Source organism: Camponotus floridanus, unplaced genomic scaffold (assembly GCF_003227725.1).
Source record: "Camponotus floridanus strain SB8 unplaced genomic scaffold, Cflo_v7.5 scaffold66, whole genome shotgun sequence".
Taxonomy (NCBI): Eukaryota; Metazoa; Arthropoda; class Insecta; order Hymenoptera; family Formicidae; genus Camponotus; species Camponotus floridanus.
The window spans coordinates 542,748-565,077 of NW_020229834.1; the positions used below are offsets into that span (position 1 = coordinate 542,748).

The 22,330-nt window shown below is 36.0% G+C and overlaps 1 protein-coding gene across 7 annotated transcripts in view; it reads left to right on the forward strand.

The window, feature by feature from the left end:
• The window catches only part of LOC105252673 (microphthalmia-associated transcription factor), a 92,530-nt gene that overhangs the window by 62,999 nt on the left and 7,201 nt on the right, over positions 1 to 22,330 (forward strand). For all 7 annotated transcript variants that reach the window (XM_011260177.3, XM_011260175.3, XM_011260174.3 and 4 more), the window contains 2 exons: positions 11,173 to 11,362; positions 16,171 to 16,246. In XM_011260177.3, the coding sequence (XP_011258479.1) occupies positions 11,173 to 11,362; positions 16,171 to 16,246 (266 nt within the window). The remainder of the gene's footprint in view (positions 1 to 11,172; positions 11,363 to 16,170; positions 16,247 to 22,330) is intronic.

Genomic DNA, 22,330 nt, shown 5'->3' on the forward strand with positions numbered 1-22,330 from the left:
TTTATTTTTAACGTCTGACAGCAACAGAATATCGTATATCTTTATTACATTATTTTGCATGTAAAATAAGTTGAATATTTTATTTATATTTATAGATAAAAGTTCGAATATACTGTAGTAGCTATCACAAACAAGAATAATACTAGGCGAACACATGACGTTTACGTAGTTTGACGTACTTCTTTTGCTTTGAGAGAAATGTTGTGTGTATATGTAATTGAAAAGTGTATTCGATAATTTAAAAATGAGCTTAAATTGGCTTTTTATTACATAATTATATTTTAGAAATTTCATTCATATAAATAAAATTTATTATATAATAATTATTATATTTAAAATATTTATTCATAATTATATTTTAAAAATTACATTGCAATAATTTACATATGTTTTAATTTGCAAAAAATATATAGTGAGAATTTCATTTTCTACAAATTTTGTTGTGAATAATTTTGCATGAAATGTTATAATTTATACTAATTTATTAAAATAATTAAATATTAATGCAAGTCGATTTTTGCAAGTATTCAAACTTCAGATATGATGAAGTTCAGGTTTGCGCTTGACAAACAATTATCAGCGGTCTGTTTATATTTCGATCGAATGACAGGTGTAGTTGATTGGTAGATTAATCGTTTTATCAATGGCATGTTTCGACACGCCAATCTACGAGACGTCACGTATATCTTTCTCTTCCTATCTATTCGAATTGTCACGTATATAATACTGATAATCTGTCAGTTGAAACATTCTTTTCAATTTGTTTCGACATGTAAGTACAGTGATTGAAATTGTCAATTTAAAGAAAATAACATTGCGAGATTTGAGACGTCGTAAAATATAAAAATGTTTGACACGTCATTACGACTACAAGATTTGCTTCCAGCAATTAAAAAAAATATATAATACATATTCACACACACACACACACACGCCACACACACGCACGCGTGCGCACACACACACACACACTCTTTCTCTCTCTCTCTCTCTCTCTCTCTCTCTCTCTCTCTCTCTCTCTCTCTCTCTCTCACACATATACGCATATCATTCTTTAATGATACAGGCTTTTTCATAATAAAAATGTCGATAATCACACGGAGTTTTATAGATAAGCCTTGATATTATTGTTTTAATTTATCATGTTTATTATCTAACGTATATCTAACGTTTCGGAAACAATATGAAAATACACATTTATCCCGTGTATTTCCGCTCGAAAATAATCGCACGCACACTCACGGATTAATAACCTACATCCGGCCTGTCTCGCGATGGGAATTCATGAATCGCCGTAGAATGGATCGTCGTCGGATCCCGACGATTTGATGGAGAGGAAATTCCAACGCGTGATATCGGAAGCGCGTGAGAAAGAGAGAAAGAGAGAAGAAGGATGCGTTCCCTTTCGGGTACACCGGATACAAGCTGGTCGGCCATTGCGTTCACGTAATCCGCATCCGATGAACATCGTAACGATACGCTGCGGTCAGGATAATGATATAACGCACGCGAAATCCTCGAATCGGTCTCCGAACTGACATAACATTAGAAACGTCGCGTACACACATACACGTTCATTCCATGAAGAAGACGTGACGTTACACGTGTCCTCAAATAAAACGTCGACGATGTAGCCTCGTTACGTAACGCTGCGCGATAATCATGATAATTAGGTTGACGCTTCGAGATAAAAAGGTAGCGTTCTGTGTACTTGCGGATGTGCGTTCGCGTATACGCGATGATAAGTACGTATCTCGCATAATTCTCAATGATAATTTTTTTCCAGATATATAGGTACAAAGTATCTCATTATTCTGTGGAGAGCGCAGATGTGAAAGATTAAAAGATTAAAAAATTATCCGCCATTAAAAATTTATTCTTATAAATGTTATAATAAGATGTATTGCGCTTCGTTTAACTCTAATTGGATTTTATATTTTAAAACGTTATCTGTGTTTGAGGTTTGATTGCAGAGATGTTAAAAATAAAACCTGAAAATTAAGAGCTATTCACAAGAGTAGATATTTATAACTGAGATAAAATTGTAAATTCGAGGAGAAGAAAAAATTGCGTCGCGCATGCGATACTTATGTTATTTTTGAGACGATTTACAACGTTCGATGCTACGCGATACAGTTGTAAACGTACGAACAAGACGTTGCAATTCGAGTTCGCTTCTGCTTCACGGACGAGCCGGCAGTATCAAATGTCAAATTATGCGTAATTTCGCTCATTGTAGCGTGCGCGGCGCTCACGCGACATTCAAGAATGAGGCCTCGCCTTGAGGTATCACTTGGTACTTGGCGCGAGTTGCTTGTACATTACGAATCGAGTATCCCTCCTCCGACAATAACTCTTTAGGGTGGCAATAAAAACGTGACCTGGAAAGAAACGAGACCCGTGATACTCGAATTCTCTTGTATTGCGCGTCAACCAGATTACGCGATCGCGTTTTGCATAAACGCATTTTATTGTGCTTTTCATATGTATAGATAGGAAAATAAAATTTTCTATCGCGCTCTTGCGTACGATAGAAAATTAAACAGATTGTTCGCTACCTGCAGTATAGATTCGATCGACGAACATTTTTAATATTTTATATTTATTATCACATATGTGCGTGAATGTTTTTTTTTTAATTCGATATGTGTTTCTTAATAAGTGCGAAAAATTTTAGGAGATGATTCTTTGTCGAAAATTAAGGGAGGTTTTTCATATAACATATACTCCTACATCCCTCCCTGTGGAGTTACATTCCTCCAAAAATGGGAGTAAAAATTAGATTTTTATTTTTTTCTCAAATTTGAAACAAGTTAAAGAAATGAAATTAGATGGATATTTTCTACTAGTACAAAGGTTATTTATTAATATTTTTTGCATCTCTTAAAATTTTTTTTTTCGCACTTATCAAGAAACACCCTGTATAAAGATTCATTATATAGTTTTGCAATACTTCTAGAAGCATCAGTAATGACTTTTTAAACCCTCTTAATAAATTTCTAATCGCGGCAATTCTATTTATATCCTTATTTTTACTCAACAATATGCAGTAATAAATTGCTAAGCATCCCTCGTAATACTTTATAATGAATAAAATTTTCATAATTCCATAAGCAGAGATAAAAATATCCGAATAACAATGCAGAGTGCCAAGGAGAGTAAGTATAAAGTAGTGGTGTAGCGGCGAAATACGAGATGCTTGCAATGGCGATGTCGTAATATCGCGCGAGGAAATATACGGCGGAGATTAATCAAAGCGGTAGATTCCTGAAAGTGCGAACGGTATAATGTTCCCGCCGCGCGAAGGAGCACAGATAGCCGGTAATGTTTCCACATTTGTACCGGCAATCTTGCTGATATCGTCTATCTGCGTGCTTATACGAGCCCGTGCGGTAACGCGCTCCCGTAACGTTGATGTAACGTGGTTGCGCGATTGATATTCGGAATTAACGCGAGCATTTATGGCTGAAGAAGGCGCTTTGACGATGACGATGACGGATTATGGAAATTACGCGGAATCGATTCGATAGCGACGAACCGGGGTAATATTACGCCGGACATAGTGAAATGTATCGCACTAACATATTGTGCTCCAAGATTGATGACTAGTAAATTTCGACGCATTTCTCACGTTGCACCTCTCATAACTTGAGAGCGCACGGCCCCGTCCGTCACGAAGAAATCTTAGAGTAGCATAGAAATTTCCTATTCTTATTTTTTTGCCATACGCTGAATTTTATTCAAAAATTTTACAGTATGAATGACACAAAAAAAAATCTTGATTATAACCGATAACAAGATTAAGATATTTCCCTACCAAGTCGATATTATCCTTAGTTTTTTTATTCTTTAACATTTCTGCGTTAATATTAAATCCCGTTGTCACGTGCCTTGATTTCGACAAAAGACGCATTACGGAACGCGGACGAGACGATCTTGCGAGATAAATCCAGATGCGGGGGAGGCCGGTCGTTGGCGCGTATCCATCTTGGAGGCAGTGTAGATAACCGGGAATGCTCCTAATTTGCAACGTTAATCTTGCTGATATGCCGCCCAACTCCAAGGTCAACGCGACCAACGTCTATCTTATTTAACATAACCGTCGGCTTCGTTATGTAAAATTATGCTGAGATAAAGTAAGGAGTAACTTTTATGCCTCGCTTTTCATCTCGAAATCGCATCGAACGTCGAAACGAGCAGATTTTTACGACCGCAACAGAGGAAAAAAGGTATACTTGACGGGTATACTAACTGCTGTTGCCACGAGATGAAATATCGTTCACCTGTATTGCCTTATCACGGGAAACCTTACCGGCCCTTATTTCGTAATAAAGGTCAGCGTTATGCCTCGTTTTTGATACCGTCATCACTATATTTTAAGATGCCTATGTGAGATAGTAATCCTGCCATCGTTGTAATTCTGTCCTGCTAGTGGCTTTAAAAATTTAGACAATATCCTGATGCAGGCGTATTTCTAAGGAAATAGCGGCGTAAGTCGGTAAAACAAAAATTTATAGCGGCTTATAACACATTTTTCTCTTTATAGAGAACGTAAAAACACTGCAAAATGGCTGGATTTTACACACATTGGATACTTTGTAAATTTTCTTTGAAAAGCACATACATGTAAAATACTATTTTAACCAAGTATTCGTTTGTTCTTTTAACAGACTTTTAACATTTATTTTTCTAACGCGTTCGTTTAAAGGGGAGAGAAAGAATGGATTGTGAAAAGTGTGATTCGGTAAACACGAGGCACACATTTCGAAGGATAACGCGTTTTCACTCGCGCCTTAAGGGCTCCAGTTGTTTATCCATGCACCTGCGTTACCTGGAGATGCGCGAAATCGAGGTATCGCGTGCCGCTAATGCGTTGCAATATTTCGGAAACGCCCCCGAGAATTCAAAACCCCCTGCTTGAAGGCAAGACGTCGCAAACGGAGAGAAGAAATGCATTTCACAGAGATGTAATTATAGTGACTGCGGCCTTGCCAATGCAGCTGCCAATTCGTCGTGGGCGTCGAATATTGTGTATTGTTCATTGCCAACGTGACTCGTCGCTTATTACTTAATGTTACACACCAATGAGCGCTGATTACGATTTGCTGAGTGAAATTTTCATCGTGCATTATACATGTGTCATTAAGCGCTTAGCGCTTCGGCTTGACACAGATTTATGCTCTCTCTAGTTTAACACAATGGATTCAAAGTAATATTGAATGATGTAACGCTTTCAATGTCGAAATAAACATGTTGCCTGTTCACAGTATATTCGATACATCGAGTGTAAAAATTGTTTCTAAATTCTGGAGTCTATCTTTTGCAGAAGATAAAACATTAAAATTGAAATATTTTAAATTAAAAGTACATTACGCTAAAATAAAAATATTAGTTACGCTTATTTTTGTTTATTTTTAAGCTTACAATCATTTTAGCGTAATGTAACGCACGTAACTTTTAAAAGTAGCCAGATATTCACGTGCCAAGGTGTTTAAATTATGACAGCATCACTAAAGAGCCATGCTTTCATATAATCCACTTGAAACAGAACATGTTACAACTTTATTAAAGCGAAGATATGCAAATGTAAAAATTTGCGTGCGCGTCTTGATTTCCTGTGTTTACCTCGCGATTCGTGATGATATCGCGCTATACAACCGGAAAAGAGTGCGTAATAGTTAACACGCGTACCGGAACACGTACACGAGGGAGCGATAAATATTCAATTTTCCGATCGTATTGATTACGTGTACTTCCGCGTACGCGGATCACGGCCGGTTCCCTCGGTTTTATCGCAACGAACAATGCTGTTATCATTAAAACTCATTGCCACAGACATGTAATCGGACGCGCAGGAAACGTCAGAATCAAGTACATCGATCTCACATCGCGATATTTTCGATTTTTTGATTTTTTTTGCGAATCGTATGGGCGAATGATTTGTAATTCGATAAAATTCTACGATGATAAAAATCGCGATAAGGAAAACTAATAAGCAATATTATTAAATTTTTGCAGATTTAATTGCATTTCAGACAAAATATATGACCACGTTTGAATATTTTCTTTTCTGTCGTTAGAATAATTTGTTAGCCGATCGTTAATCCGAATCGTTAATGTAGAGAAGTAGGTGTCAACGTGGAGAGACTGCGCTTCGCGATAATGATGCTGCATCACGTACGTGACGTATGTAAGTGATACTAATGAGCGCATTACTATGTCGCATCGCTGATCGGCTTGGTGTGAAAATTGTTTAATTATACACATGTAGTCGCGCATTGACAAGTACGTTGTCAAAAACTGCAGTGAAAATTATTGCATCGTTCGCGCTGTGCGAGCGACATGTATTGTTATTATCGAGATAAATATTGATATAAAATAAACACGTGTATAATTATACGGATGCACTGTTACACAAATCTGTTATGAAATCTGTTTCAGTCTGACGTAATTAAATTTAACATGTATTACATGTCGACAGATTAAATTGTTGAAATTCCAAAATGTTATGATTTAACAACGCGATTACAGTTTTCGCTTACAAAAGAATGAACTTTTAATGTTATCAAAGAGATGCAATTAGAAATCTATCGACTTTTACATAAATGTATCTCTCAATGGTAATGGTCAAGCATCATTGATTGCGACAAGAAAAATTTTATTTCTCATATAGGATGACATTAATGACATCGATGACATTAATGCAGCAGGTGTCCGCGCTATTACTTAACGCGATATTAATTCTTTACATCACACACGGTGCAGCGTATCCATATTGATACGAATTTTTCCGAGGGAGTCATTAATGCGGAATTCTATTGAATACGGGCGCCTTGACGAACCATAAACTCGTTTTCTGAAGCGTGGAGGGGTATGAATAATGGTTACCGAACGTGCCGCGTATATGAATTTGCATAACACCGCCGTTACACGTATATAACGTACATATAACATATACGTATATAACATGCATATAAAAAGTGTTTTCATTTACATAGATGAGAGTACGCACATTTTATGAAATGTGGGAGGCAAGGAAAAATGAGCGTTTTTTATTTTTCTGCTTATAGAGATTCGTTGGTTGCTGTACGTTCGATCAAACATCTGCGATAAACCGCGAGCGAGTTTAAAAATCACGATTTATTTCACCGTATATTGCTACATATACGGTTTTCATTGTTATCTATAATTTGTTTTGTTGTCATTTATAATTTATTTTTATTTATATTTTAGTTAAATTATTTTTATTTTTTATTTCATTCGTTTAAATATTTTAACAGGCTCATAATCCAGGCATACCTAATACCATTCGTGATTATTAACGTCATTCTAATTTCGTAATTTCTAATTAAACCTCTTCTCTGTCCCAAAGCCGGATAAGTAGTACGGATGCAGATGAATATAACGGAACAAGGACTGCATCTCGTCGCGATTTCTTGCCGTGTGCACGATCGGACGTCTTACGCGACCGGAATTAATTAAAGTCATTCTAACATTATCTCGCATGCTTGCGGTACTTAATTGTATGCAATTATAATCTTCGTTCGTTATGCAATCGCAGACGCAATTGTTTCCTGTCGTTGTAATTCGCTTCGCTTGCTGAATGATTTGTTGATAATTCTAGTTCGCGGGCGTGGTCGTACCATTATAATTGATCGATTTATCTATTACTGTTTTTCTTTCGGCGTAATAGCATAGTGATGTACAATTTCACAATTAAACGAAACTTTGAATGCAATCGAGAGAAATTCAAGTTAAAAGACTTTCCTTCCTTAAACAGGTTTAATCATACATAATTATTACAACTAAACATGTGCGATTAATTTAAAAATTAATTAATTTAAAAATTGTACACAATTTAATAATTAATTAATTTAAAAATTGTACACAATAATTAAACACCATCGAAAAAATTACAGATAACTCTACAACAGTGCAATACAATTGATATGTAAAAATTGTTTCTCGTTGATGTGACAGAAAAATCGATCGTACTTCATCTCATCGTATTTAACGTATCTAATTAACGAACTTCTGTTCAACGTCACGCGTTTGATAATCGAGAACGGAGCCATTCTACGGCCTGTTTCGACTGTAACGCGGCTCTTTAAAGACGATTCGTTTACGTTACATACAACGTTATATATACGGTGTGCGAGAGCGGCGAAACGGCTGTCCATTAACGACCGGGTGACGTTTAACGAGGTGTAGCGCGCTTTTTTTTCGCGCTTAACGAGCGGCGGGCCTTTGCCAATTGCGTTTATGAGAATTGCGCGCATAATTCACAAAATCGACACAGGAACCCCAAAATAAAACGCTGCCCGATACAGCCGGCTTTATCATCGGTTAATATCAACTGGGATATCTATTACAGAACGTTTCTATCCGAATTTTCGACTGCATTTTGTTGGATGCGATTCGCAACAGGATTATACGCGAACGATATAACGTGGAATAGTAAAACTTTAATACGCGTTTTGCATCCTAAAAAAATTATGTAACAGAGATGGCTATGGAAGACTTAAAAGTGATATATTACAAAGCAAATTTAAAGAGAGAAAATGTATATATATATTTTTTTTACGCGTACATTAAAGATATTAAAATGCTGTCTCTGTGTTGAAGTATTTTTTTTTATTAATTAATCTTTCCATGAAAAAATAATTTTAATTATCTCGCGCACGTATTTACGTTAAAAGGATCTCATGGTAAAAATACCTCTTTGGAGTTAAATGTTAAATTGCGAACATTTGCGCGTATATTATTATCTCGAGCGCTCGTATTGCAAGAGCAATTCACTTTGATCGCGTATCGTATACACCATACATTATAGCCTTCACCGATCACGTCTTCGCTTTCGACGCGCATCAGTTTCATTGACCACAGCGGCGATCAATGTTGTCTCTGTCATCCATCTACCCGCTTCTCATCTTCGCGTCCGCACCATTCATCCTTGCATCGCGTTTCGAAATTGCCTCTTTCTCGACATGTGCATTCCTTGCAAACGTTTCGTTATTATTCTCGCACCGATATAACTTGGGTCAGCAAAATTGTGATTGCATGATTTTTAATGATTAAATGTAACTCGGTTTTATTTCTCCGATTTTTATTTACGCGCCATTTTTTCCATATACAATTATGCCTTAATTTCTAATCACATTAAACATTTCAATATTCTTGTAATTAAAAATATTATCAAGATTCTATTTGATAATGGTTCCAATTTGACATTAATTTTTTGATTGTTTAAAAACGGATGCTTTTTGAAAATTGCCTTACTTGATTAGTTTGAATTTTAACGTCTTTTAATCGCGTGAAAAAGATGCGCGGCTTTCAGAATATCTAGTACATCCGCCAGTACGTTTGAGCTATTATACAATTATCGTGTTTCTCGCTCGCAGGCATGGCGCATGGCTTTTGTCGATTCGCTCGCGTCAAAGCGCGTCCGGCGAACCGAGAAGTATGTGTAACTCGATTCATCTCTTGTCGGTCTCCGGCAACAGTCGGCGTCGAAACGCTGTTCCGCAGGTCGGCACACAGAGCTCGCTTATTATTGTTTACGTAAAGTTTACGTAACATCATACACGTATGTGCTGTGCATCAACAGTCGCAATGCACTTGCGATGCGTTCGTTTCTCGAGACTTATGCATCTCGCAGCCTGCAACGACCCGTAAAATAGTTGTAGCCCTTAATTTTTTCACAGTTTCAGAGACAACGTTTTCTGGGAAATATTTATTCCCTGCTATGTAAAACCATTTGGAGTCTAAAAAATCAGAATAATTCATTAAAACTGTCTTGTTTTTGTATAAAAATTCTAAGGAATAATGATTCTTTTGATATTTTGTGAAATTATATTTAAATATTTTTTTATAAATATATTTGATAATAATGTAAGAGATAAAAAATTAATAATTTTTTATAATTTATTATTTAATTTAATACATTTATTATTTAATATATTTGGCATAATTTAAGAAATAAAAAATTAATAACTTTTTATAATTTATTATTTAATTAGTTGAAAAAAATGAAAATTTCACCAATATTATCAGTCATCATGAGGAAAAACATTGTATTCAATTTTTATACTTTCGCACATCTTGCACTTTATTCTTATCGCAGAAATCAGTATAACGCTGCATGCGATCTTTAATTTATAACGAGATACGTTTTAGATAATGGCAAGAAAAGAATTGCCGTTCTTTCCGCTGTATCGATCAGGATTTATCGCTATGAATCATGTCCTCTTTCATTTCATCGAGCGACCGAGCAATACTTGGCACTTAAATCCGTATCATGTCCGACGACGAACGATTACTTATCGACATTTTTAAGACGAAATATTATTGCGTGCGGAATGGAACGGACGTGGAAGGAAGGAACGATGAATAAATACTCTCGGTGGGAAGAGAGAAAAAAAAGAGAGAGTGAAAGGGAACGAATCCGATCTCGCAACGGAGACGACGGCCACGTCGACGCGTGAATCATTTTATCGGGAAGCCCGTGAATAACATTACGGTCGATATATCGTGCGGAGAGCTTTGCGCACCGAAGACAACGAGTCTTTAGGGCTTGAAAGGGTGATTTAGCGAACGACGTCGATCGCGCTCTCAAGAATTATTAACGACGCGCACACCTCTCCGGGTTCCGGGTTTCCTTGCGCCTTTTGTGAATTTCTTCCTCCTTCGACGTCGCGCTTCCTTCCTCTCCTCCTCGGGGAAGAACGATCATTTGCGTCGATCGTAAGATTCCCGTCCCAGGGAAAAATTGCATTAACCATCGAGCGAGACTCGGTAATGTTGTCGAGGGTGACGACGAGTTCGCTTTATCACCGTACGCTTGTAAAAAGCGCGTTTTGCATAGATTGCATAATGTAATTTTTTTTCTATCAACGATAGTCCTTGAGATCTCGTAGAATATGGAATAATGATAAATCATATCGGTCTGACGATCACTCTGGTATTTTTATTATATATCGATAGTGAATTTAATTTTTTTAATGCGGTTTTGATATTTCATATATTAATTTACATATTTTATGTGATACAATACGTAGTGATATTGTTTTAATAATTAAAAAAATTATAAAATCCCCACGATGTATTCTTTTACAATGTAATTTCGCGCAAATTAATGCTATCTATGATGACATGTTTTTTTTGTGATTGCAGGCTGAGGACCTCCTGGACGACATTCTGTCGTTCGAGGCTGGCTCCTTGGGTGACGGATTGAAGGACGGTCAAGCCGGAAGTCTCACGAATATACCGGAACTTCAAATTAAGCCAGAACCTCTCTTGCTCACGGAAGCAGAAATCCATGCCATCGCTAAGGATCGACAGAAAAAGGACAATCACAATATGAGTAAGTTGATAATTGATTCTCTGATTAAATTTTTACGATGACGTATCTAGTTGTGCGCGCGTCCTGATATTTATTAAATTAAATTTTATTTAATTATGAATGATAATATAAATATTATTCCATTAATTATGAATGATATATAAATATTATTCATGAAAGATTAAATCTCTTGTACGGGAAATTTTCTGCATTAATAAAATATCAAGCAATGAATTAAAACTTTTCGTATAACTTATCAAGTTTGGTTGAAGCAACTGTTGCAGATGTATCTGCGACAGATTGTCGTCCGTTTTATCTTTTACACTAGAGAGAATTTATTCACGCTCATGACTACAGATTACGTCATGTGGCGGATTCAAAATTACGTGCTGGAATTCTATTTTGTGTCTCAGACACGTGGCTTTCGTAATAAGGCTGATGTTTTAATCTTGCTTCTCTTGGTACAGCCGCTTTGAATGTCGCTCGATCGATAGGCTGTAAGCAAATTCTGTTTATCCATGTAGAAATAATTGATAAGCGCCACCGTGCAATTTACACCTCAATGGTAGCAATCGGCGATGCCACGTTATCGTTATTGTTGCCGATGTTTACTACATTATACGTACTTATGTCAATACAGTATGGCAACATAAACGGCCTATTTAAATGATAATGGAAAAATGTCATCCCTATATCGGTCGTTTATTATTATCACGAATGCAGTCAATTAAAGTAGCATCTGTTGGTTATCTGTTAACGCAAACAACATGGACGAATCAAATATAACCTCGTACGTTCATGGTGTTTGTATGAATAATGAAAATTTAAAAAGGACATTTTTACTGGTTTTAAATTATTCTTGATACAAATGGAATGATATTCCGAGTATAGTATTGTCACGATTTTAATTATTTAAATAATATCTATATTTTTTCCTTATTATATTATATTATCTGTTAATTTTTCTGAAATTTTTCTGATAATTTAAAATTTTTCATCTCATTAAACATGCATTTAAGAGTCCTTGAAAAAAATATTAAATTATGAACCACAAAAATGCATTTAAATTTATTAAATAATTATCTATATTTATTAAACAATTTCTTTATCAAGTGCATTTATGGTGATAATTTTCTATGAATTGAACGTTAAAAATCAATAGAAACGCTGCTATGAAAGATTCTCATTAAAATCATTAAATGAATTAATCTCTACATGACGCGTGTAAGAAGCGAATAAATAATTTTCGGGCGGCGATATTCGAATACGATACCATCTTTGTTAAGCACTGGTTTTCTGTTTTACTATGCAATATGTGTTACGCGCCGAATTGCACATTTGTGTTCGTGTGATTCGCGACAATCCCGTGAATTTGACCGAGTAATCAGTGAGCTTCAATTATTTCACTTCGCGCTTCCCACCGCAGTGCAATAAAACTTTGCTACATATGCGTGAATTTTTATGAATGTTTGCTCGTAAATATGTGCACAAATTTGAATAGTTTTTATTACATGCTGATATTTGTAAATATAATTCCGAAAATATAGGCAACCTTAATGCGTATCGCGCGCAGTTGATCAAATTCTCGTTCTCAAAAAATGTAAAAGTGTGAGTTAGAAATGTATTCGTATGACATACGATAACGACGCAAAATAATATTATATAATATTCATATAATTAATATAATAGAATTTTGATAATCACAAACTTAAATCATTTGATGACATATTCTTTAATGTACTTTATGCGATTTTCTCATGAGATGTTTCTTCAACCATTGATTCTCGTGATTAAAGCATCGCTAAAATTGCAAAAAATGGCACGATGCTCACGAATGAAACAAGCGGAAATCGGGCATGGACTGCATTGGGAAGAATTGGAGCATCCAATTTTCCGAAAACAATTGCGAGCATAATGAAAGGTCGGTGGATACGAAAGAGGCGGAATCGAATTTGTAAAAGAGAATGGTGAAATAACGGGCGTGAATTACGCGGAAATATAGGAAATGAAGTAGGAATTCTGTAAAAATAGTCGCGCGAATCCCTGATTCGCTTTTTCTTTGTCTCGCCACTTATTGACTACTATTGTGCATCTTCGCCTGGTGCATTATCGATTGCACGCTGTTCTACGTGCAAAGGATGAAAGAGAAGCTTATCGGCGAGACTGCGACTTGTCTTTTTACACGCTTTTATTGATTTGCATGCAACGTGAGTCTATTTGCGAACGTGCCTTCCTTTTTCCTAATTTGTTTAATCCTGTTAATTATGTCTCTTCCCCTAATTAACTCCATTCAGGAAATGTGTCAAACGGTCTCGTTCCTATTTTATGCTTTATATTCGTAAAGTTCGCAAATCTTTTTGTGAATTAAATGTGATAAAATTTTTATGCAAATTTAATAGGAATAAAAACTGAAATATATATAAAATAATTCAGGAGCTCTATTTTCAACATAAAAAGTAAATTATTCTTTTAGATGTAATGCATTTGTATTGCGAACTGGAATTAAAGGGCAATTTCGCATTCCCTTTCGTTGAGAAACCCAAAGCCAAGTCGACGAAACGCTTCTCCCTAATCTTTACTCGTATCTCGGATAATTTCTTGCCACCGGAAACCGGGGTTTGCTGATTGATGAGACTCGTCGTCGTCGATTAGGAAGGCGTGCCTCTTGATTCCAAGCGAAAAGCATAGGTTCGCGCATCTTCTCGACAGAATCAGGTAGCTTCGATTTCCGTCGTTTGTCCTCTCCCCAGCTTCATCGACTTTCCAGCCTGTGCCTCACCCTACTCTAAATTAACCATCGTAATCTAATCAGCGAGATCAGAGGAAGTTCCTTCTCGCCCTTCCCATCTACGTTCATCCCTTTCTTCGTCGTTCCTTCGCGTGTTCTCCTCGTTTCTCTTTCTCTCTCAGAGCGAATTGAGTTCGAGAGAGGAAGTTACAGCTTCCTCAAAGTTTTCAAGGCTGCTCTTCATCTTCTCGTGCGACATCTCCTCGATCGTATCTCATCTTTTATGGCCTTTATAACCGTCCTATCGCGCTGTTTATAAATATTTGTCTCTACAATATGAATCAGCAATTTGTAGAATTTTGTTTGGCATATGATGTAGACCTGTGATGCACTTTGAAGTGTTTCAAAAGTGACGTAGATCTTATTTGGAACCGATTTTCCTTCAACTACATTCGACTTCTACGGAATCAGAGTATTCCCTCGCATCTTGAAAATTTTATTTTCGAGAAATGTTTCTTAATATAACATATCTTCTTTTTTTTGTTTTAAAAATGGAAAATTATATTAAAAATGTGAGATTATCGAAATTCCGTTTCGATAATTTCACATTTTTAATATAATTTTCCATATACTTCGAATAATTTAAGTAATTTTTTTGTTATTATCTCTAGTAATATATTTTATTCTGGATAAAGACATGAAAGAGATAAATATTATAAGCTTGTGTGCTTCCTGAAAATTAATTTTTTTGTTTAATACATGTTATTAACAAATAAAAAGTTGATTCATTTTTTTATCAAATTTTATGATTTATTAGAAACAAAATGTTTTATCTGTTTCTTCTGCCAACTTAACTTTTGTATCCAGCGATTTTTATCGCATTTAAACTCGATTAATAATGATGATAAAGAGATGTTATCGAAAACAGATCAAAGTGAAAGAGAATTAATCACTTGCTCTTTATCTTTATCAATTAGTCGTCATAATATTTCGCTTCCGTTATTCACGGTAACGAATAATGGAGTGTTGTTTCCGTCCAATTCGCATTTTGATGAATTTATTTTTCCGATCGTGGCTTATCATCGAGATGATCGTGATATCAGAGACGCACGTGAAGGATAGGTAGGGAACCAAACCTGACCTCTTCGTTGGAGAGATACCTGGCCGGAATAATCGATCGGGTACAGGGGTCATGTGCCAACGATAGGGTGATTTGGTTCGCAGTCTTTTCCGCAAGGGAGATACGCTATATCCTCCGGAAAGCGCGATATGCTTTCCTGCCCAATAACTTCGATACGAGACGACGATACTGGAGACGGTTCGACCCTTCACAATTCGTGTGCACGTTCAAGATGACGTCGATATAGTTTATTGGGATTGAACGATCGAGGGATATCACGTTTGCTTCCAATCGCGTCAAATAGTTGTAACCTCAAGAAAAATAACAGCCCGCGAGTATAGAATGTAGACGAGATTAAGCGTCTACGGAAATATATAATACATATAATATATAATAATAAAATAAAAATAATATAATATATAATATATATAATATAATACAATATATAGATGAATATATATTTTTACCTTTTTCCTCTCTCAGAAATATAATCGAAAAAAGGGAAGAAATATTATTCATATTCCATAAAAAATTTTTATTATTCCAAAGATAATATAAGAATCTAGATCTATTTTTGTTTCCAGAGAGATTGCGTAGAAATTTCTCAAATATTTGACATATTTATTGAAAATAATTTTATAGCAATATTATAAAAACACACACACATGATTCTGATTTATAATCGTAAGAATTATTTATCGATTATTGATTAATATCTGGAATATTTTTGTATTTACTTTTTTTAAGAGTAACCATAAGATTAGTCCTTTAACTATAGGAATGCAGAAAATTCTTTTAACAGTCGAGACAGACAAGTCTGGGAACTAAACATTCTGGTGAAAAAAAAAACATTGAAGGACGAACCGTTCTCGCGCATCGATTCAGTCGTGCGATTAGCGGGCGAATTAACAAACGACGCGATCTATCTATCGCATCTGTCGCGAGCGAGTCATGATTGATGTGCGCAATTTCCGTTTTCAGTCGAGCGACGGCGGCGCTTCAACATCAACGACAGGATCAAGGAGCTCGGCACCCTCCTGCCCAAGACCAATGACCCGTGAGTACGAATTTCTTTTCTTCCGTTTCTTCTCTTTCCTTCGCTTCCTCCTCGTCGCACGTTCACCCCTTTCACCCTCCTCTCATCGCCATCTCTCTTTCTTCGCAGTTCTCTTATTCTTCACTTTACCCTTTGCACATTCCCCATGGACCATTATTTCCTGTTCGTGACCCTTTACGACGAGTTAGTCCAGGTCAGGTGCTCGAGACGAGAGGCTTTCATCTCATCTGGACCGGAAGTCCATTCTTCGCCCCTTCCCGCTCTCTTCTTCCCTCTGCTTTCCTTCCGCTGGCTCTTCACGGCCGCTCGCTCTTCCTTCCTCTATCTCAGCTTTGTTTTCCGTCCTTCCTGCCGTCAAAGCGCAACACTTCCTTCGACCCGGTGAATGAAGGTAAATGCGAAGGAAAAATAACACCACAAATCGGAAATACGGGGAGGAAGAGATTGGAAAAGAGCCGAGTTTGTTTACACTGTACACATTTTATCGTACCTTTTATCATGCTCGTATATTCTTTTCCAGTTCTAAATAAACTAATTTATCAAATTAATTTTTCTGGCAACACATACCTTTTATTTTTTAACTCTGGAAAATTTTTTTTCTCTGGAAAAGTTTTTCTTCTATTTTGATATTTTCTATTTTTCTATTTTGATATTTAGATTTAGGAAACATAATTATAAAAAAGAGCTTTTTATTTACATGTTAATTTAAAAAAATTACCTCAATTATAAAATGATTCTATTTCGAGGTATATTTGTGCTTTAAATTGCGTATATCCCTTTTGATATCATAGGAAATAAATCATAATAAGTATATTTTAACGTTTTTTTAATGTTTTTTAACGTTTAGTAATATGCTATATATCATCGGAATATTTTTAACTTCTTTTATATTGAAATAGCGTGGTGATAAAAGATAAGTAATAATGTACGATTATTCAATGTGCTTAATTATATCCACCGTTATACCGAACTAGTATCGTAAAAAAGTCTTATCTATATCGTTCAATGTTTAGAGTCATTTATACAGCTGTAAAAACTTCAGTCTTTTAAACTTGGTAATACATTTTCATTAGTAACACATTTTGTTTACTTTTAATGATTATTATATGATATCAATTATAATATACAATACAATCGATAAATGGAATTATAAGTGCAATTATTTTATAATAAATTTAATTGATAATCCTTGAAAAATTCAGAATTATAAATTTTTGCTTCATCGCAACGCTACTAAATTAAATAAATTTCAAACAGAAAAGTATCACACGCATATACATAACATGATGCGGATTATTTCGAGTCAATAATTCTCAATTATGTATAATATGCCAGTTAATGAAATGAGACATCTGTTTTCTTTGCCTTTTTTTTTTGGAATCTCGATATGCGCGTCTGACCTCTTTCGGATGTGATCCCTGACACAAATCTCCAACACCGAAACTTCTTCGACACACGATGTACGTACTAATGAACGATTCTTTTGCATAGAATAGCCGAACAAGTCCGTCGTTCATTTATCAGTCCAACGATCGACCCATTTATCTGTGTCAACATCCGGTGAACTTAAAAACTCCCTCTTTCGTGTTCGACGTCCTCTTTTCTCATGCGCGTTTCTTTGAATAACGATCCTTGAAAAACCACGGGAAAACCTAAACGAATTAGGGTCGCGAGTAACAACCGGTTTTACTGAATGATAAGAAAACTTTATGCGGCGAATATAAACAAATTCATCTTGATATTTTAACTAATAATATCAAAAAAAAGATGACAACTTTAATCATGGACTTTTCTCATAATTTTAGTTATTATATTGCGTTTTATTAGAGAGTATAATTAATTACATCATGTTTTACATCTTTAATTTTACTATTAATTGTAAGATTTAGAGCAAAGAATTTAAGAAGCTTTCGAGCATCGATAAAACTGACTTTTATTGAGAGAAAATCCTTTAGTTTAATATCATTCTTGATGCATTTTATGTCGCGATATCATTTTTAACATCGCTCAAGTCTTGATATGTCGCAAAGCGGGTATAACATTTATCGTTAATAATTATTGATTTACGGCATCATAATTTATGTTATCTGTGTTCAATGAAGGAGAAGCGTGCAGGCAGGCGTGCATTCTTTATCTGCCGTCATATTCCCGTCATATTTTTCGACACGTCACTGATAGACGCGATAACGAGAGCACGCGTGGGATTAATGTGTTCCACGTCTCGAATTTCTTCCTCCTTATCCTTCCAATATTTGAAGCTGACGAGAGTTGAATTAATAGCGGCTTTACCCCAATCATGTTTGTCAGCGATAATTTATACTCATTTCAATGTTCCTCTGGAATTGCATTTAACGTGCACTTTAAATGTCTTGATCGATTTTTCGATCTGTCGCGTGCGATAACATTCGGTCCATGCATTGTCTACGCGACAGTACTCTAGCACAGGGTACATATAAGTCCTCGATTCTTGTAGCGTTTCTTTTTATTTAATGACACTCATTTCATCGATAAGATAATTGCAAATGCACGATAACACTTTGCGTTCTATCGCGTGATAAAAAAATGGAATTGTCAACCACATTGGAATCATACTGCATTTTCTATATGGAAGCGGATATGGTTCACTCGTCATAGATTATTTCATATGAATCAGGCACAATTTTAAATAAGCATGTTTCATTTGAATAAAAATAATGCAGTATTTTAAATATTTATAAAATTACACCACGCACAGTGTAAGGGATGTCTTAATTAAGATTTTAAAAATAAGAGATTTTAAGATAAAGAATTTTTATCATAATTTGTACAAATTATGATAAAATCAAATTTTTATTTCTCTTTCATGCATGATAAAAATGAGTAATTTATTTTAATAAATTACTTAATTTTTACATTTATTTATTTATAGCTAAAAAAAACAGATGTATTTTTTGCAAAGAGATTTTGTCGAAATTACGCTTGATAAAAATCAGTTAATCGCGATCGTATGCGATAAGAGAATGAGAGTACTGACATTAGGAGCTCTTGTGAGCGTCTCGACATGCTCTAGGAACGTGTTTCTTCCTCAAGGTTTCAGTTTCGGCTTTGGTCGAGAAGGATATTAAGGGGAACGCGAGTAAACTGCGCGATAGCGCACTGATGATAACGAAATATAGCTCGGATTCTAAAGACACCAGCAAACACGACACAGATTTCTCCTCCCGTTCCTTCCCCCGTTTTCGCTCGAATGTCCCCGTTTGTTCCGCTTGAATTTCGGCGAATCGTCCTCGTTTCCTCGCGAAATATCTCAGATCCCTCTTCATCCGCGTTCTCTTTACATCGTTGCTCATTAGCGAAGGAGAAACGTCGATACACGCATGCCTGTTTATTGTTTGCCGTACAAACTTGTTCCCGATACCGTGTACAAGTACGAAAACCATGCGCGAGGCCTGAAATGCACCATGACGCGTTTCTGTTGAAGCGTGGAATGTTCAATAATTCGGACGCCTGCTCTTGTTAATTATAATGAAACGGTAATTGGATCTGTGTCAGTTTGCATGACGTAGTATTAAATGGTTCTTTAGCTATTTATTTCAAATAAATGCACTTTCAATATGCGTTTAATTAAATATTTGTTCGAAATAGAGATTATATTCACGCACGAAATAAAAATGAAATTATGCTACATTCGAAAACACATACAAAGCTTGCTTGTAAATTTTCCGCGTTAAAATTTCTCGATTAAAAGGTAATTTTAATTAAATGAAAGATCTGATTATATTCGGTAGTGAAAGTTGGCGAAACACAAGTTGTTTTGCTAAAAGATGCGGCGGGTCGGTATATTAACTTTCAAGAGTGAACTTGAAAATGTTGGCAGAACTCTCGTTGAATCCTTAAACTTCGTACACGATGAATTTGACAACCCGAAAAAGCATACGCACTTTCTCCTTTACATAATGTAGGAAATTAATAAAATGTAGAATTCGTTGTACGGTAGGCACATTTGCGGAAACGCAGATTGCGAGCTCGGTTTGACGTACACGAATCCGCATAGCCACAAATTCGCAAAGTTGTTAATGCGGAAACATGACGCATCTCTTTCTTTCTCTCTCACTCTCTCCTTCGTGTGGAAAAATGATGCTTTATGCGATGTTCCGGCGGCTGTTTGGCTTCCGAGTTTGTGGGCGCAAAATCTCGCGAATCATGCAACGGCGCATCCATTCGCGATCCGCGATCGCGCGTGAATTTAATTACAGTTTTGCTGAGGCAATGTAAATTATTAGCCACGTCGCGAGAGCGTTCGCGCCGCTACAAGAACGCGAAACTATTTTGTTGCGAAATGCAAAACAATAGATAATTATTAATTATTTGTTTACACTGGTTTGTAATTTATTATTTGCCTCTATACATTATGATTTACAAGTATACATTTATAAATTGCATAATTTTGCATGGATCAATAGAAATTTGAATTTAACGCTATTTCACGTATATATTTTCTTATTATCTTCAATTTATTTCTATTTCTGTCAAATTAAATAAATTAACAATATTGTTTTAAGCAAAGTTCGCGCTATTTTGTGCAAATTATTGCGCGATCGTAAATATTAGAATTTTCTTTTGGATCGGAGAGAGATTTTCGGTGAAACGTTTCGATCACCAGCAGACGAAATTAAGGATGCGACAGCTGTATGACGCGCGTTCGATCCTCGTATTCCTACGGGATAAGGCGGAGGATTATGTTTTCTCGGAAGGCCATTCACGAAGGAGTTCACGAGGGATGGATATGTCGCCCGGACATGACGAATGCCATCTCATAATAAGCTTTCCGTTCGCCATCGCTTCTACTCGTGGACGGCGGTAGTTCGCGATTTTGCGGACGATAAATCGACGGAACGATTCCGTCGTAAATCAACGGCCGCGACGGCGATGCGACGCGCGAGAAAAAAAAGGCGTGAATAACGACAAAAATCCGTGAGTGTTGTTCGCGAGTTCCGCGTGAGAATATTTAAATCGCGAGGATGAATCTCACGGCGCGTTCCTACCGTTCGTTATGAAAAATTTCATCTCGCTCGCGTTAAAAAAAATTCCCAATCCTTCCAAAATAAAATACTTATGGAGAAAGAACTAATGAAGAATAAATGAGCTACCATATCAATGTCAGAGAAATATGATTAATGACATTTCGAAAGAATATTTGTATATAAAATAGCGCAGTCTATGTATCTCTTTGAAATGGTGTTATTCAATTATAAATACTGATTTATATTATCGTGTAAATTATGTAGTTTGTGGATAATGGTCTGTATCTTATCAGCTGTTGTTGAATATGCGAGTCATCCAATATGACATTGTTTCATTTCTAAAGAGAAAAATGCTATTTACGTTTATATTACGTACAGTGTAATATATACTTATTTGCTCGTAGGTACAACACCTCATGCTTCATAATGATAAATTATATGAACGTAAAGTGAGCGAAAAAATATTATACAATACGCTAAAAAATCGCTCTTGACATTGTTCAATATATTGTCAAGTATTTCTGAAAAAAGTTTGTACTTTCTCTCAAAATCTTGAATTTTTCTCGCCCTTGCATTCTCATTCACGAACCGCTTGGCAAGCATTCTTTACACTGGCATTGCGAGATTGTCCGCGCTGGATCATCGCGAATGTCTCTTATGAGTAAGGATACCTCGGTCCAAGACACTACATCTCGCTTTTCGCTTCTGCGTCTTTGTGAATTTTTCGCGAGCGTCGTCGTGCGAAAAATTCTCCGCGTTAATGACAAATCGTCATGTCTGCACAGAAGACACAAAAGAGGCACAGAGTTTGGTGAAAAAAAGAGAGAAAAGCGTGAAGAGTATGAACACGCGTTATGGAAATTTTTTAGCATTTCGTTGCCTACGTCGAATTATCGCCACCTCCGTTCGTCTGATATATATTACGCGCGAATTCCCGCGCGGAATTCCATCTTGAAGCGGCCCTCGAAACGTCATCATCATCAGCGGCGGCGGCGCTACTCGATAATATCGGTTATATTATGGTCGAATAAGGAACTTTGGGAATTTCCCGCAAAACACCCTATCTCGAACACGTTTCCAG